General features: G+C 38.6%; 2 protein-coding genes across 2 annotated transcripts in view; one reads left to right on the top strand and one right to left on the bottom strand.

The window, feature by feature from the left end:
• The window catches only part of slc6a14 (solute carrier family 6 member 14), a 78,012-nt gene extending 75,528 nt beyond the window's left edge, over nucleotides 1-2,484 (top strand). The window contains exon 14 of the mRNA XM_041219958.1: nucleotides 2,103-2,484. Within this exon, the coding sequence (XP_041075892.1) occupies nucleotides 2,103-2,270 (168 nt within the window). The 3' untranslated portion in view covers nucleotides 2,271-2,484. The remainder of the gene's footprint in view (nucleotides 1-2,102) is intronic.
• The window catches only part of LOC121295398 (type-2 angiotensin II receptor-like), a 34,266-nt gene extending 26,559 nt beyond the window's left edge, over nucleotides 1-7,707 (bottom strand). The window contains exon 1 of the mRNA XM_041219961.1: nucleotides 6,452-7,707. Within this exon, the coding sequence (XP_041075895.1) occupies nucleotides 6,483-7,613 (1,131 nt within the window). The 5' untranslated portion in view covers nucleotides 7,614-7,707 and the 3' untranslated portion in view covers nucleotides 6,452-6,482. The remainder of the gene's footprint in view (nucleotides 1-6,451) is intronic.
• Nucleotides 7,708-18,395: the final 10,688 nt, after the last annotated feature.

The raw sequence follows: 18,395 nt of genomic DNA, 5'->3' as shown, positions 1-18,395 counted from the left end.
GATCTTGCAAAAATTGCAGTATAACTGCCATGGGACAGGTCAATGGGGTTGAAATCACGAGACAGACCCCACGTCTGAAAAACACCCCACTTGTACCCATACTGGAACGTGTGGACAGTGCTCTGGCATTCTATGTCAATGACCTTATTAGAAAACCCCAGACAGCTCAAATGCAGCCATTCATGGTCCAGACCCAGAGCTGCAGGCTCCATGGGTCGGGAGGCCATAAAGTCCCCCATGTGTGACTGAGCAGGTCACGGTGCTTGGGTAGTCTCCACGGTTGGCCGCTCAGGAGCTGCATCAGGGTTGCAAACCAGTCTCTTAGGCCAATAAGGGCTACTAGGAACACCTTGACACAGTCTTGCCTGATTTTCTACAGACACAGCAGGAGCAGGGCATGTGGTGGGAAGGCATATAACAGTTGCCTCGGCCACTGGTGTGCCAAGGCATCTATGCCAGCAGATCCAAGTCTCCTATTATGGACAACCAAAGTGGACAGTAGATTGATTCCTGGGAAGCAAAAAGATCCCAAATGAAGCACACTACCTCGCGGTGAAGTCTTCAATCTGAGGCGCTGGAGACCCTCCTTGAGAGGAGGTCCACCACCAAGTTTGTCACCACTGGTAGATGTACTGTCCGTAGTGAGAAGAGGTTCTCCTGAGACCAGAGAAAAGCTTAAGGGCCACATGGAGACTCAGCGAAAAACCCTGGTGGTTGATGGACAGTATGATCTCCTGTGGCTAATCTGCGCTCGTAGCCTTCTGGGGCCCCCAAGGCTGCTCTGAAGGTTCACACAGTAATTTTGTGAGTACAGTTCCTTGGTGGGAGACAGCTGCCCAGAGCCCTGGAGTGGGGATGCAGCCACATAGGATGATGGGGAAGCTGAGCAAAAGTAATAGATGCAAAGCGCTCTGGAGAGCTGCGGGATAGCCGCTTCTCAAGTGTGTGCTTGGAGAAAGGTGCAATAAAGTCACAGAAGCTGCAATTTAGCTAGTGCCGCCTTGGTGTGCTCTGGCCCCAGACAGGAAGACCATCTGCCATGCTTGTCCTCAATAGGCAGACTGGCCTTGCATGTCTCACAGGGATAAAACCCAGGCATGATGCAAGCAGCAAGCAAAGCAGTGTAACATGATACTGATTAGTTGTAACCAGCGGTGTACCACAGGGATCAGTATTAGGTCCTCTGCTATTCCTAATCTACATTAATGATTTAGATTCTGGTATAGTAAGCAAACTTGCTGCCTCAATCTGCAAGATTCAGAACTGGGCAGACACATGGCAAATACATTTAATATCGACCATAAATATCATAGGTCAAGACCTGAGCGGGACCGGTTTGATGTTTTTAGCACTGTATAGGACCATGTCGGTACTGTTTCGGCGACTGTAGCACCAGGTCGGTAGCACATTGGAACTGGGACAGGTCGGTGGCTTTAGCACCGAGTCGGTACCGGGTCAGTTCGGTACACTAAATTGTTGGAACCTGGATGGTACCAGGTTGGTTCGGTGACTTTAGCGCCGGGTCAGTACAATTATGGCACCGGGTCGGTCCGGGATGGTACCGAGACTGGTATGGTTTATTTTCAGCTAAAACTTGGGGGGCAGGGGGATTGTTCAAAACAGGGTGTTGACTTAAGCGCAGTCCTTTAAATAAAAAAAAGCTGTCTGTTTACGCACTAGTCAAGTACTTTTGAATAAACCTGGAATTATAAGTACAATATATATTAAGAACTTTAAATAGATCCAGAGAGTATAATTAAGATATAGTTTTAGCATGTATGTGTTAAGAATTTTTGAATTCAGCTAATGTATTATATATAATATGAAATATTAATGTGGTCTTCCTAAAAATAGAATTATTGTAGTTACCATAGTCTAACGGTGGACACACACAGGCAGCCCTATTGCATATCTATTGACTATATTAACATGGAACTGAACTGTAAATAAAAATAAAAAATGAATAATTATATATTTTTTAAATACAAAATACATTGTCACCAGTGTTTCTTGTTAGATGCAAACTTTTTATGCAGAAAATCTTTGTATATGTGAATGAAGCCTGTTTTTGTAACTCAGTCCCTCTTCTCCTGTCCGAGCAGCGCATCAGGAAGGTGTGCTCCCCAACTCCGGACTGGGGTCCCTACCTTGAGTGCCACAGGGGTGACCGATACAGCCAGCAGCAGAGTGCGGGGCAGAACCCTCCCCCCAGTAACAAAGAAACACATTTGTCTTCGGTTTACGTTACTGATTTTGATACCGGGCTATGAGTACAGTATCTTAATCTAACAGATTATTAAAGTCAGATATTCCAAGTCATCAGTGTAAGTTTATGTGAAGCCCCATTTTAAACCAAGTAATTCTTGAATTCTGACAGGCTGTGAGTTAAAAGACAATTCTCAGGTTCCTGCTCTGACATTGATACTTTCCTTTATGGAACAAAAATATATTGAAATATATTGAGAAATATAATGTAATATATTACAAAACGTATTCAACAATATATTTCAATATATTTCAATATATTTTTGTTCCATAAGGGTTGACATGTGAAACTTCAAATTTAACACTGATTTAAAAAAAAAAAAATGATATAGTTATGGAATAGTAAAACTGCTGAAATAAAAATAAGTTGTTTTAATAAGTGTTTCTGTTTTCTTTAGAGCCATATTAACATACTTTTTTTTTACATTTATAATAAAATACATTAAGTCTTCTGGAGCCTGATTAAATGCACTTTTTAGCTGTAAAAAAGTTAATGGGATAAAAAAAGAATTGTAATTAAGAATTGCAATGTTTACAGGAGATTATGCCCACAGAGAAAGCAGAAGACCTAATACAGTGCATTGTGGGCATCAAAACCAAAATCTGCTCATTCCTCCTTGACCCCAATAACAGAGTTTACTGTGGTGTGGTAAAACTACACAGTAAAGCACAATGAGTCTGAAACAGTACAGTACAGAGGAGCATGGTACTAAATACACAGAGAAAAGGATGGTAAGCTGCAGATGTATTGTGCACATTAAACGTGTAACACGATGGCTCATTTGGTGTCGTCAGACCAGGTAGAAACACACAGTACTATTCATTGTAAATAATAAATGAACCCAATAAAAGGTTTGAACAAACAGGAAACAAAAACATTAAACACAAACAAAATGGCATGGTGGTCAAAACAAACAGACTAACACACAGACAAGGAACACACAAGTATTGTGCTAGCCTAAACTAGCAAGTTATATCTTAGTTTTAGTTTTTCTTCTCCTCACAACTCACATTCCGCCTCTGAATACACCAACCCCGTATAACCCGTGAACACCCTATACCTGTAGCTGGAGCATTAATGAATTATTTAATCACTTATTCAATTCCTGGCTCCAGGGTGTATTTTAACTTCTTTCCTGTCACCCATTATTCCACACACACAGACATCCCCATGCTCACATACCAATATACCTTTTTAATCTGCACATGAAGTGATTGTGCAGTCCCTGTGCCTAAATACAAATATACATTTAAAATCACCTGTGCTACATAACCCACATTCCATGCACCACTACATACACACAACATAAAACATAACATAAGCTATGCACAGGGGCAGGGCACCCCGCCACACCATGGTAAACTTCAAAGCACATTTTCAAATGGTAATGCATTATTCTGTTATAACCTTTGTTTTAATATTGAAAAACTAATGATTTCAGGAGCCAGCACTGACTGTGAATAAAACTAAATCATTATTATTACTTATATTACAGTGTGTAAAAACACAGGTTTACTCTTAAGTTTTAGTTAGTTTTATTATTATTATTATTATTATTATTATTATTTATTTTATTTATTTATTTATTTATTTATTTATTTATTTATTTCTTAGCAGACTCCCTTATCCAGGGCTACTTACAATTACAAAATATCACATTACAGATAAGAGCAGTTCTAAAGTACAGTAAAATCAGTAGAAAATAAGACTAAGAGCAGTTAACTTACAGTAAAAAGGTTTGCTTATACAAGTAATGCCCATTAAAAGCATGTAATAAGTGGATGAGAACAATTTAAAATAACATCAATTACAAAACAACGTGGATACGGATACCTCAAAGAGTAAAATCAAGTTTTAGTGATGGAATCTGTTTTCTCAAGAGATTATTGTTTTACACAATTCGTCTTGACATGGGGTATTGCTTCCAGCTGTCATTTTTCAGGATGCAATAAAATTGGTGACTCAGCACATTCCTAATGCTAGTAATACAAGTAATAATATGCTTTCAAGGGACCAAGTGAGGCTCTGCTCAGGTACGTGAAGGTCTCTCAGCTGGTGCATGCAGTTTTGGGACTCAAAGACCATTGTTATTAGAAAAAAGTAAAAAAAAAAAAAGCTGTTTGCCATCTTCATACTGTAGCACCAGACTGCAGTATATAAGTGCCCTTTTCAGTGTGTGATGTATAGGGTATTCAGTACAAGTGCCCATTTCAGTGTGTGATGTATAGGGTATGTAGTATATGGTACTGTGTTGGTACTCATATGGATAAGCAGTGTGTCACCACCATGGTACTGTGCTATCACTGGCCATGCCGTGTGCTACAGTACCTACTATCTGCACTCTAACTGCATTACTGCAGCAGTACCCATATACTATCATTGCACTGCAATTCAAGATGTTTTTTTTTTTTTTTTTTAATTTAAATAATACAGCTTTAATGTATAGATAAATATCTTGTGCAGAGTTCTCAGATACAAAATGTCTATTTGTTATTTGAATACAAATTACAAATACACATATGTTAATTATATTATATATATATATTATAATATATATATTATATATCTATATATATATATATATGTCACCGAGAGTTTACTCAAATGTAATTTAATTAGGACAATGTTTACTAACTAGTTTCACTAAATTAATCCCCAAAAATTGGTGACTAGTGTGTTTTTTTCCGGTAAAGGCCATAGTTTCGCGTTTTATTTAGATGTTTAATAATTATTAAGTAATGATACAAAACAGAAAACAGCAAATAATTCCTTTGTTATGACACACCTAAATAAGCTCCTGTGCAACCAACTGTCTTTAGAAGTCACAAATTAGTTGAATAGTGTTCAAGTCCACCTGTGTTCACATGATTTCAGGTTAAATACACCTGTCTCTGGGAGGTCCCATAGTTGGTTAGTACATTTCCTAACAAAAACTACATCATGATGACGAAGGAACATTCAAAGCAAATCCTGAATAAGGTTCTTCAAAAGCACCAATCAGGGGTAGGATATAAGAACATTTCCAAGACACTGAATATCCCCCGGAGCACCGTAAAGTTATGAAATGCAGAGAATATGGCACAACCGTAAATCTGCGTAGAACAGGCCGTCCTCAAAAACTGAGTATCCAGGCAAGATGGGCACTAGTCAGGGAGGCCATCAAGAGGCCTAAGCAACTCTAAAGGAGTTACAGTCTTCCATGGCTGAGCTGGGAGACACTGTGCATACGGCAACAATTGCCCGGGTGCTTCACAAAACTGGCCTTTATAAGAGAGTGGCAAAAAGAAAACCATTGTTGAATAGAGCTTTTTGGCCTCAACGCTAAGCATTATGTTTGGCGCAAGCCTAACATCGCACATCATCCTGAGAACACCATCCCTACCGTGAAGCATGGTGGTGACAGCATCATGATATGGGGATGCTTCCCTGCATCAGGGCCTGGAAAGCTTCCAGTAGGACAATGACCCCAAACATACAGCCAAAGCCATACTGGAGTGGCTTGAAAAGAAAAAGGTCAATGTCCTGGAGTGGCCCAGTCAAAGCCCGGACCTCAATCCAATTGAGAATATGTGGAAAGAGTTGAAAATTGCTGTTCACAAAAGGTACCCATCCAGCTTGATGGAGCTTGAGCATTTTGCAAAGAAGAATGGGCAAAAATTGTAGTGCCCAGATGTGCAAAGCTGGTAGAGACTTTTCCAAATAGACTCATGGCTGTAATTGCTGCAAAAGGTGCCTACAAATATTGACTCAAATGGGGTGAATACTTATGCAATCAATTTTTTTCTGTTTTGTATTTGTAATTAATTTAGAACAATTTGTAGATTTTATTTTTCACTTTGACATTATGGACTTTTTTTGTGCTGATCAGTGGCAAAAACCTAATTAAATCCATTTCGATTCCATGTTGTATGTAATATTGTATGTAATCAGTAACATCCTTGTACATATTCTGTATTATTCCAAGTGAGTTATAAAAAGTTATGCATAGGTCCTTTGGGTATAATATCTCATTATTTATTAATAAATAAAAACTGGAACCCATCTGTTGTATAGGGATTGCTCAACAACAAAAGGTGTAGTAACAATTAGTAAGGGATTGTTACTAGTGTTAGCTGCACATTAACACCAATCAGTTCTGACTGGGGTGCAGAACATAGTACAGAGATGCACTCTTCATTTACTGACCAGCATGGTTGAAGACTGGAGGAACCTTCTGTTACGGTCCCTTTGTCTGGACAAACTTGTCCAGCACTCCCAGCTCCTTCACATCACTGAGCTTCCTGGAGAAGGAGCTGAGCCTTGTGCTGGTCGAGCCCCTCTTACTGAAGATGTGAGGGAGCCTTCTCTCTGACAGACGGCTAAGCTGTTCCCTGAAATGATTGCCTACAAAGCAGTACAGGAAAGGGTTAATGGTGCTGTTGGCAAAGGCAATGCAGAGCGTAAAAGGCACTGCAGTGTCGATCATTGCTTTCACCCCACAGCTCTGGATCAAGTTCAGTCTGGTTAGGACATCCAGGAAGGTGATAATGTGGAAGGGACACCAACAGAAGAAAAATGCCATCATCACAGCCACAACCATCCTCAAGGCTCTGTCTCGATGTTGGGTGTTTTTGTCCAGTCCTGTTGCCCCCAGTAAGTGCTTCCCAATGCCGATGTAACAGCTGGCAATCACTGTGAACGGGATCAGGAAGCCCAGTATGTTCTTCATTAGAGCCATGGCCACAAACCAACTTTCGCGGGGGTTCGGGAAATCCATAATGCATGCTGTGACCCCGAGTTCCGGGATGTTGTACGTGTTTCTGAAACACATGGTGGGTAGAGTGGAGAGGCAAGCCAACGTCCACATCAGGAAGGTAACCGATTGAGCCTGGCAAAGACTCCTGCTCCTCTGAGACTGGAAAGGGTAGACGATGGCCAGGTACCTGTCCACGCTCATGCAGGTGATGAAAAATATGCTGGCGTATAAATTGATGCACAGCAAGGAGCCGCAAATCTTGCACATTACAGCCCCAAAAATCCAGTTGTAGCCAAAGGCGTAGTAAACGGCCCACAGCGGGAGGCTGGTCAGGAAGAGGAGGTCAGAGATGGCTAAGTTCAGAATATAAGTGCTGGCCACTGTTTTACATCCCATTTGTAGACACAGCACTGCCACAACCACACTGTTTCCAACAAACCCCAGAATAAATATGATGCTGTATATCGCTGGGATGAGCTCAGGCTGGTAATCTGAGAATGAGACAAAGGGGCATGATGGCACTTCCGGCGTCCCGTTCAGGGATCCGTTGACAGATGAGAAGTTTGTCCCCTCTGTTGTTAAGGAGAGGGAGTTGTTAAGCATAGCTGTCATTTCCAATGATTAAATCCACACAGGGTTGCATGTAATCTCTTTGTAATCTAGCATTCCTGTAAAACAGAAAATTATATAAGAATTATAGAGCGAGAAAAACAACAATTTAAACTACACTTCCAATACTGTAAAGGTTCAGTGACTAAATTGATTTAAAAAATAGTTTTATTGTATCACTTTTAATGCAGGACATTATTAACAACTGTTTATGGAACGCTGTCTTAATAAAACACAGGTTTAATAAGACATGTGTGTGTAATATTCACATGGAAAACCAATCAAAACATACTAAGAGAAAATGTTTTTTCTCTGCCAGAGTCTGCAGCGGTTTAAAATCAATCAAACCATTTTTACTTTCTGTGGCAGGTATTACTCTAACTCTGATTTTTTTCCATTAGACAAAATAAATAGCTTTTGTTATGGACAAAAACTCAATCTGAACAAAATGCTTACTAGTGGTGCAATTGGCACCCAATTTCATATTCGATTATCGTATAGGCATTTATCAATGATAATCGATGCATTGACATTTTATTTTTCAAAATAAAGAACAAACATTTGTTTTTTTAAGAGAAGATACAATAAATAAAAACACCATTGTGCATAATATTTAAACAAAAAGACACAACTTACATTCAAGTTAGAACACTTCCAATTATTAAGAAAAGAAATACAAAGGACTTGAGTTTTTAACAACTGAAAAGACTGCTTGCGCCCGTATCAGATATCCCTTTAACATTGTTATCATAATAAAAAAACATACTATATTTTAACAGAAGTCATTTCTATCTGAACTACGGTTGTTCATTACTGTTAACTCTTTATGTCCAAAAGCAAAGCAAAACATTTAAATTAATCTCACAAATCCTCTTAATCTTTTTATATAATATTGTCATATAATCCAAACACAACATGCTTTGAAAGAGAAGGTAATTGGTAGATTTAATAGATTTAAAAAAAAACAAAAAAACAAAAAAAAAAAAAAAAAAAACCTATTGCCTTAATTTTTAAATCAAGAAAATGTCAATACAATAGGACTACTTCTGACTTGGCTTGTCCAATGCGAATGTAGATGCCTAAAGTGTGTAACCTAGCAAAGCAGTAATCTTCAGTACTAGCACTACAAGAAGCGTACTTTCACACATTTAAAGTTTTAATGGAAACCAGCAGCAGGAGACTTTAAACTGGGTTCTAATTTGATGCATTGATTCACCAATATGTAATTGAAACTCGGGAAATTTAAGGACACATGATCAATAATCGATGCATCAATTAATTGTTGTACCCCTACTACTTACTATATATATATATATATATATATATATATATATATATATATATATATATATATATATATATTTGTTTAATGCATATGTATTACATTTAATTAAATTAAAATGTACTTTTTTTTTTTTTTTTTTTTACATTTTGACCACTTTTTTAAACTTTTAAATTGCATTCCCAGCGACAAGATGGCTTCACATGTACCTGCATGCACCTCTCAGAACTACATTTCCCATCACCCTCTTGCTCACTGGTAAATCCATCTCAATAAAAAGGTCCTTATGTACCCTTTAAGATGGCTGAATAACCACTAGCGTTCCCTATAAGGCTAAAATGCGTGCATTTTTCACAGTATATGGCAACAGCCTTTGCATTCAGTTTACTACTTTCACAATTTATTATCATAAATATCAAACTTAAATCGAGACTCCATTCTCAAGGTAAACCTATTAATTTGAAACTGTAAAGATTGTAAAAATCAGAGGTGGAGGTATTTTAAAGTAAATTCAATATTTATTAAATAAACACAAATCACTGTGGGCCATGACCACGACAAAACAAATAATAAAAAAAAAAATTCAAATAACTCTCTAGGCATACACACAATACACTCTAATCCTCTCACACCTCTCTACCAACTGACTTTTTTCCAACTGTCATGCCTCGAGAGACCCCCAAACATTCCGTATCCCTGGAAACTGCTCCCGTCCCCTTAATCATAATCAGCCAACCAGATCATCCCATGTGGCACTCAATCACACACGCATGCAGTCCCCTCCCTCCTCATCCAATCTACGTAATTGGGAATGACCCTGACCACAACAAACAGGCAACACAAAAGCAAAAACAAGACTAACGTGAAAAACAAGATAACATAGAAGTCCGGAAACAAGCCATGCTGCTGCCCGGGTCGCCACAATATCATTCTTACAAAGCATTAACAGAAGCATATTTGTGTCAGTCTTGCAGCTGATTCTGATTCCCCTGTGTAAAAATGCACGTAGCATTAGTGCAGAGCTTGCTCGGGCAGCAGCGAATCTACTGCAGGGTTGCTAGATTTTTGCAGCATTTATAGCCCAAAGTCACTTAAAAAATTGTCCAAAAATAGCCATATTATTTGTTTTAACTGAAAGCAAGCTTATTATTAACATGTAGGCCTATGCATAAAAAAAAAAAACAATCAAAAGCTTTCATAAGAAAAGATACCTAGTATAACTTTGGTAAAAACTACAAGCCCCAGTAGAAGCTCATCCACACATCACTATCAACAGATTTGTACGGAAGCTCTGAAGGGACAAATCAACATTCATACCAGACCAGCAACTGAATTACAGCGTGATCCCTTTATTAAAATACTAATGCTGGTACTGTATCCCAAACAATATTGCAAACATGAAAACAGTTTAAATTTTTTAAACTATACCACCAATCTCATTACACTATCAACCCACAACTCCTTAATATTTCCCGGAGCTGCATTTTTAAAGTAGCCCAATTCCGTAGGAAAACCGCAAACCTGGCAACACTGATCTGCTGGTACAGGGTGGGTGAAGCAGGTGTCTGGCTATTTTTCCCTTTACAGAGTGCTGCTCGAACTTTACAGTTTTGAACGCGTCGTATAATTGAATCCTTAAATTACTGAAGCACAATCTTCCTGCATTATTTAGAAATATGAATACTCTGGTAAACATAAATAAAAATCACAATACTCACACTTTGACTGTTTTTTAGTTTGTTTTATTTCCCTTTTAAAAAACGACCATTTCAGAAATCATCTCAAGCGTTTTAAAACTAGTAAAAATGTAATCAGCACATTAGTCGAAAAATACATATTTAATTGTATAGTGGAAGGAGATGTTATTTATTTATTTTTTGAGAGAGAGAGTTTATTCATCATGTGAGTTCACTCAACGTCTCTGCTGAAACTCAACATGGCGGCTGCACCAACAATGTTTCAGTAAGACTAAAAGAAATCTGATTATCTAATAATTTGCGTGATCATGTACAAGTCATTACCATTAAATATCATAATGCCAGTCCCGCACACTCTCTGATTTGTAAATGTAACGGGTTCATTCACTTGCAAAGTAAACATCAATCAAGCATTTTTATATACACAATACACAGAAATGCATTCTTTGTACGTTTGTACATTTGTAGTTTGTACGGTTTTGAGTGTCGCCGGAATAGATTTTTTTCGTTATGCCATTTCTTCTTGTAAGAATAATATTTAAATACGCTCCTACAATGTTTATTGTAGCCTACTATGATTTCTCAATAAATGAACAGTCTCTGTACAATTAACAACATCGATATTCAGCAGACTGGACAGCTGCATAAAAACATCCAGAAATTAGTTAACAGAACTGTTTGTCCCGCCTCAGCTAACTTATGATTGGACTGCTGCAGAGAAAATACAGGTCTTTGATTGGTTGATCGTATCACTGGTCTGACTTTTGGAAAACGATAGCATGCCTTTCACAACAAGAGTGAAGTGTTGGTGTTTGGCTCTCCGAAGGGGTGGGGGGGGGTGGGGTTCTGTATGTTTGTATTATTGTACCCAACTCCAGAGTGGACTGTTACTCCGACACTATTTGAGCCATCGGTGCACAGTTATTGGAACTAACACATCGCAATTATCGCGCAAATATTGGTATACTCAGACTAATTAGGGCTTTCGTCCAATTCAAATTTGATTGAGCTATGTGAATATTGATTTATTTATAAACTATTTACCGATGCATTGCCATATGCTAATAGGACCGTATTAAAGGAACAGAAGGAAGGCAGTGTGCTGGACAGAGGTGAGTGCATGTTTCCACACTCGTCTGTTCGGCTTGGGAATACGCTATAAACGTCACTATGATATGAACATGTTATATATGTTATGTAAACAAAAAAAGAGGCTTATTGCTTGTATGTTTTTGCAGAACATTGACTATGGTGATGCAGTATATAGGTTTGCATTACCATCAACTTTAGGTAAACTGGACTCGCTATATCATGTAGCATTTAGGTACAATACAAATACAAAATTTAATACTCATCAATGTATATTATATGATTTGGTAGGCTGGACTTCTTTGGCTTCACGCAGGTTGAAGCACTAATATATTCTGGTATATAAGGCTATTCAATGTAAATTACCCTCTTATTTAAATGAATACCTTATAGCTTCCCATAGTAACCATAGCCTCAGATCTCATTCTTTTTTGCATTTTAAAATCCCAAATGTGCATACTGAGGCTGGTAAAGATTCCTTTGCTTATTATGTCCCATGGTCCTGGAATAAATTCCAGTCCAAACTAAAGCTGCAGACCCAGATATCTTTATTGCAATTTAAGAGTAAACTACATGATTTCATGACTGAGAGTTGTAATTGTTTTAAATAGTTGACTACTTTTGTGTATTTTGATTATTGTTTTAAATGTGATTTGCTCGTAAATGTACTAACTCGTAAAATAGGTTTTAATCTCAATGTGACTACAAGGATATATAAATAAATAAATTTTTATATATATATATATATATATATATATATATATATATATATATATATATATATATATACAGTGCCTTGCAAAAGTATTCAGACCCCTGACCAATTCTCTCATATTACTGAATTACAAATGGTACGTTGAAATTTCGTTATGTTCGATTTTTTTTTTTTAAAACACTTAAACTCAAAATCAATTATGGTAAGGTGACATTGGTTTTATGTTGGGAAATATTTTTAAGAAAAATAAAAAACTGAAATATCTTGCTTGCATAAGTATTCAACCCCCACACATTAATATTTGGTAGAGCCACCTTTCACTGCAATAATAGGTTTAAGTCTTTTGGGGTAAGTATGTACCAGCTTTGCACACAGTGTCGGAGTGATTTTGGCCCATTCTTCCTGACAGATTTGCTCCAGGTTGTTCAGGTTGGTTGGACGACGCTTATGGACCACAATTTTCAAATAGTGCCACAGATTCTCAATGGGATTGAGATCAGGGCTTTGACTTTGGCTAGGTCATTTAGTACTGTGTGGAAAGATCGAAATATTTCTCCCCAAGTTGCTGCATCTGGTCTCATCAACCCTTCAGTCCAGTTTTCTTCCAGGATTTCTCTGTACTTTGCTGCATCCATTTTGCCCTCTATCTTCACAAGCTTTCCAGGCCTTGATGTAGAGAAGCATCCCCATAGCACGATGCTGCCACCACCATACTTCACAGAAGGGATGGTGTTCTTTGTGTGATGCACTGTGTTGGGCTTGCGCCAAACAGCGCACTTAGCGTTGAGGCCAAAAAGCTCTATTTGGTCTCATCAGACATGGAATCTTCTCCCACTTGGTCTCAAGAGTCTCCCACATGCCTTCTGGCAAACTGTAGCCGAGAGTTGATGTGAGTTTTTTTCAACAATGGCTTTCTTTTTGCCACTCTCCCATAAAGGCCAGTTTTGTGAAGCACCCAGAGCTATTGTTGCTGTATGCACAATGTCTCCCAGCTCAGCCGTGGAAGACTGTAACTCCTTTAGAGTTGCCATAGGCCACTTGGTGGCCTCCCTGACTAGTGCACTTATCTCCCGGATACAGTTTTTGAGGAAGGCCTTTCTAGACAGATTCACAGTTGTGCCATATTATCTCCATTTCTTAATAATGGACTTTACTGTGCTCCGGGGGATATTCAGTGCCTTGGAAATGTTGTTGTATCCTACCTCTGATTGGTGCTTTTGAAGAACCTTATTTTGGATTTGCTTTGAATGTTGCTTTGTCTTCATGATGTAGTTTTTGTTAGGAAATGTACTAACCAACTGTGGGACCTCCCAGAGACAGGTGTATTTAACCTGAAATCATGTGAAACACCTTAACTCCACACAGGTGGACTCCATTCAACTAATTGTGACTTCTAAAGACAATTGGTTGCACCAGAGCTTATTTAGGTGTGTCATAGCAAAGGGGTGAATACTTATGCAATCAATTATATTTTTCTGTTTTATATTTGTAATTAATTTAGAACAATTTGTAGATTTTATTTTTCACTTTGACATTATGGACTTTTTTTTGTGGTGATCAGTGGCAAAAACTCCTAATTAAAAAATCCATTTTGATTCCATGTTGTAAAAAAATAAAATGTGGAAAAGTGGTTCACCCTTCTTATGATAACAGTTGAGAGCCACTGTACTGTATGTTTAAAATATCAACCAATATAACTACAAAGTATAATTTTATGAAAAAGGAATATGGTCTGCTTGCTGTCCCAATATATACTTCATATATTTGCATGCATGTGGCAGCGTAATATTTAACGTAACCCTATTATTTAACGCACATTACACCTACACGTACTCGTTTTGTAACAAGTTACCGTGAACATCACAGCTCGAGGGCATTGCTACCCTAGCCTCTTAATAACAACAACAATAACAATAATAATAATACAGTATAAAATAGTACTGAGCATATCGTATGTTTTCAAGAAGGCACCCTTTTACCTACTTAAGCCTGTACTGTAGTTATTTCAAAGGCACAAGTGCTTCAACCTAATATACTTGCGATTACTTGATCAGATTTCTGAGCGCAATAAACAAATAAGCCTATTGTTGCCTGCCAGATAATAAATACCGTTACTTCAATTACAGTGATGAACCCAGCAGCAAGATATGCTGGAACGTTAACCTTTAACCCCGAACTTTAATTTGCAGCATGTGACAATTCATTTTGTTCCACCGTCTACCCAACCATCGTCTACGCGATATTACTCTCAACTAAAAAAACACTGCTTATTAATAACAACCGTGCTATTATTGTTTCTAGTTAGTGCGTACCAAATGAACAATTGTAAATACAAACATGCCTGTCTCACTGCTTTCCAAATATCCACTGCAGAGCTGAAGACGTCACTTCCAGAATAAATGAACCAATTGCCCAGTCTTCTTACCAGTCGGAGAACATCTCTGTCTCCCTCGTGTGGTCATTGCCAGCGTTAAAAAATAAAAAATTTAAATCAAATAACTAAAAAAAAAAACTGCGGCAAATACAAGACCGTTGGAGTCAAATGGCTTCGCTTTCTTATTAAAAAAACTACGGCTAAATACAACACAACACACCACACACCACACACACACATTATAATATATATATATATATATATATATATATATTATATAGATATCTATATATAAATATATAGTATACTATGTGATAACTATGAATATGCAAAATGTTTTATGTATTGATATAGGAAGTACTAACAGGATCATCTTTGGCTAAGTACTGCAAAGTAAGAACAGAATGAAGAAAAACAGTACCTACTAATGACCGTCAATTATACAGAGATCAGGAATACATCAACCATTCCTCCATTCTGTTTGAGAAGATGTTAGTGTGCAGGACACATTTCAGCTCGTTCTACAGCCACATTATTAACACTGTTTACATTATTATTATTATTATGATTATTCCAGGTTGTACAGTACTGACCAAATTCAGACACTGAAAACTGAGACAGTTTGGTCGAGACATAGAAAAACGTTAGGTTATTATCGTAACTCTGGTTCCCTGAAATAGAAATTTAACCATTACAGTATGGGTATTTACCTTCGAAAGACCCGAAACCTGAATCACGGCTCGTCCCTGAGGGCCCAAAAGCACTGCAGTCACAGACCTCCACGTCATTTTTCATTCGAGCCTGCTGCAATCAAGGACGAAGTGACCTTGAAGGTTAATGGTTAAATTTTTATTTCAGGGAACCAGGGTTATGGTTGTACAAAATGTATCCATTACCGTATGATAAGCGTACCAAAGCCGTTGCAAGAGCAGTATTGCAGAACGACTGGAATGCTACAAGGCCAAGCCAAGAGGCTACCCTGTGCTTTACCATACGAAACCCCAGTAACAAGTAGCTAGGGTGAAAAAATTGAGGGAGAAATTCACCTCTATGCCTGTGCTGTAAAAGTCAACTGAGAAGCCACCCTTTAACACTCTAGTTCCAAAACCAGGGTTTTGAGGAGCCATGACATTTAACTTGTAGAACCTAGTGAACGTATGGGGAGTAGCCCACACCACCGCTTTGCATATGTCCTTGACAGATGCACCCTGGAATAAAGCCCATGAAGTTTGCATGCACCTGGTGGAATGGACAATTAGCTTTTCTGGAGGGGGCAAGTTGGCCAGCTCATAGGCAGAGTCCTGATGATCGCTATCCATTTTTACAGCCTCTGCTTTAGACCACCGGGTACTTTCCTTCCTCTTTGACAATCCTTTTGCGGGACCACCCTTTGTCCCAGAGCAGACAAAAAATTGTTTGGATTACCTTCAACTTTTCATCCTGTCAATGTAGTACGCCATGGCCCGCACTGGGCAAAGTGTATGGATCTATCACTCCCTGTCAGACTGGAAAGGTGGATGGAAAGCCTCCAATTCCACAGATTGGTTGGTATGGATTGCAAAAAGGCAGAATTGGTGCAGGGTGTAATCTTTGTCCGGGATTAAGCAGGCTTTTACAATTGAGAGTGCCTGCGTTTCACTCACCCACTTTGCGGAGGTGATAGCAAGTAAGAAAGCCGCTTTGAGCGATAAATATTTAAGCTCAGCTTCAATACATGGACCTCAAATGGAGGCTTCATGAGTGCATTAAGCACCACATTTAACCTCCAGTGAGAAACAGTGTCCTTCATAGGCAGACGAAGCCGGCGATCACCTTTCAAATATTGTCCCGCCAGGAATCGAGATCTTGGGGAAGACAGTCAATTTTGACATGGCAAGCTGACATAGCTGCAAGTTAGACCTTTAATATAGAGGGGGATTTACTCTTGTCAAAAAGGTCCTGCAGAAATTGCAGTATAACTGCCATGGGACAATTCGTGGGGTCAAACCCACGAGGCAGACACCACGTCTAAAAAACACCACTGTCCTGTTTGTACTGGGAATGTGTGGATGGTGCTCTGGAATTCTACAGGGTGTCAATGACCTTATTGGACAGGCCCAAATGGCTCAAATGCAGCTGTTCAGGGCCCAGACACAGAGCTGCAGCCTCGATGGGTCAGAATGCCATAAAGTCCCCTGCGCCTGACTCAGCAGTTTGCGGTTGGCCGCTCAGGAGCTGCATGAGGGTTGAAAACCAGAGTGAGATGGAGATGGTCACCTGTATAAAAGCCTGCAGCTGTCTGCATTCAGAGATGAGGGTTCGGAGTTGTATAAACGAGAAACGGGAGGTAAAGAATTGTGAATATAACAATTGCTAAGCGTGCTGATGTATACACCAGCACTTTACTTGTCACTTGTTTGCCAAGGCGCCTTTTGTTTTGTTTAAATCTTTTATTTTCTATTGTTTAATAAAATACTGAGCGCCGTAGCATCTCAGTTTCACCCTGCCATTCCTTGTTTTGGTTTATATTTCCTGGTCTGACGTCACCCCTGCAAAGCAACCCTTTCACAAGTTGTCATACAGTAAGTTCCATTATTCAAGCTATTTGTGTATGTCTTAAATAAATATGTTTGTAACATACATCTCTTGCTAAGGCTATACAAACACAATTAGAGCTATCAGTAACACGAATAAGTGAGATCTGCAAATATGGGGACATGTGGTGTCCACAGCATGCACCAAGCAACTCCTGTAATTGCCATTGTGCATCAAGACTCACAATTCAGCAACTGAGCTACCTGTACCCAGCTACCTACATTTTACGATACAGTGTACAGCGCTCTCTGATACCGGGTTATCTTTTGTTCTTAAAAAATAAATAAGACAATGCATGCAATAAAGATTTCATTTTATTTGTATTGTAAACATACAGATGAACAAAGTAAAATGTAACTGACAATTCCAGAAGAAAAAAAAAACAGGTGCAGTCAGGATGAAAGCAGGTTGTGAGCTCCCACTGCTCAAGTTTTGCCAGTTTTTTGGTCAAATGCAAAATAGAATACACAACCCAACATGAAAAAGAGGAATGGGGGGTTTGATTTGGCATTCTCTTGGTTGCATTAGAAGGTGGCAATCCTTAAATAACCCACAGGTCAAATACTGCGAGTCGACTGACCAAGAAGACCTGCAGAGTCCAACTAAAATTAGTTCATGGCATTGGTCAAATATGCAGAAATAAAAGCTGAAGACTCACTGCAGACCATAAAAACTATGTAATCTCTGTACTGGGTACACAGATCAATCACAAACAGCTGTAACAGCAGAAGTGCACTGGAACTTTGTAAATGGTGTACCGTGTTTAGCCTACAGAACAAGGTCAATTTTAATGATTAAAAGTGGAGAATATTAATATAGCTGCCCTAAAACAAATAAACCCGATTTATTTTTATGTTAAAAGTGGGTAAATAAAGAAGGCCTGGGGAAAACCTCAGCTGGATTAATAAAGAGTTAACGAGGCAGTATTTAGATCTGCCACTGTTTAGATCATTAAAATAAACCCTTCTGTACTGTTAATCTGCGAGTTCAAGCACAAGCGACTCTGTACTACTGTAGTTGAATGTAACCTTTACACACACCTCTATCTACTCAC

This window comes from Polyodon spathula, chromosome 20 (assembly GCF_017654505.1).
Source record: "Polyodon spathula isolate WHYD16114869_AA chromosome 20, ASM1765450v1, whole genome shotgun sequence".
Lineage (NCBI taxonomy): Eukaryota > Metazoa > Chordata > Actinopteri > Acipenseriformes > Polyodontidae > Polyodon > Polyodon spathula.
Note: the sequence above shows the minus strand (reverse complement) of the source record. Positions and strands in the feature narration are given on the sequence as shown.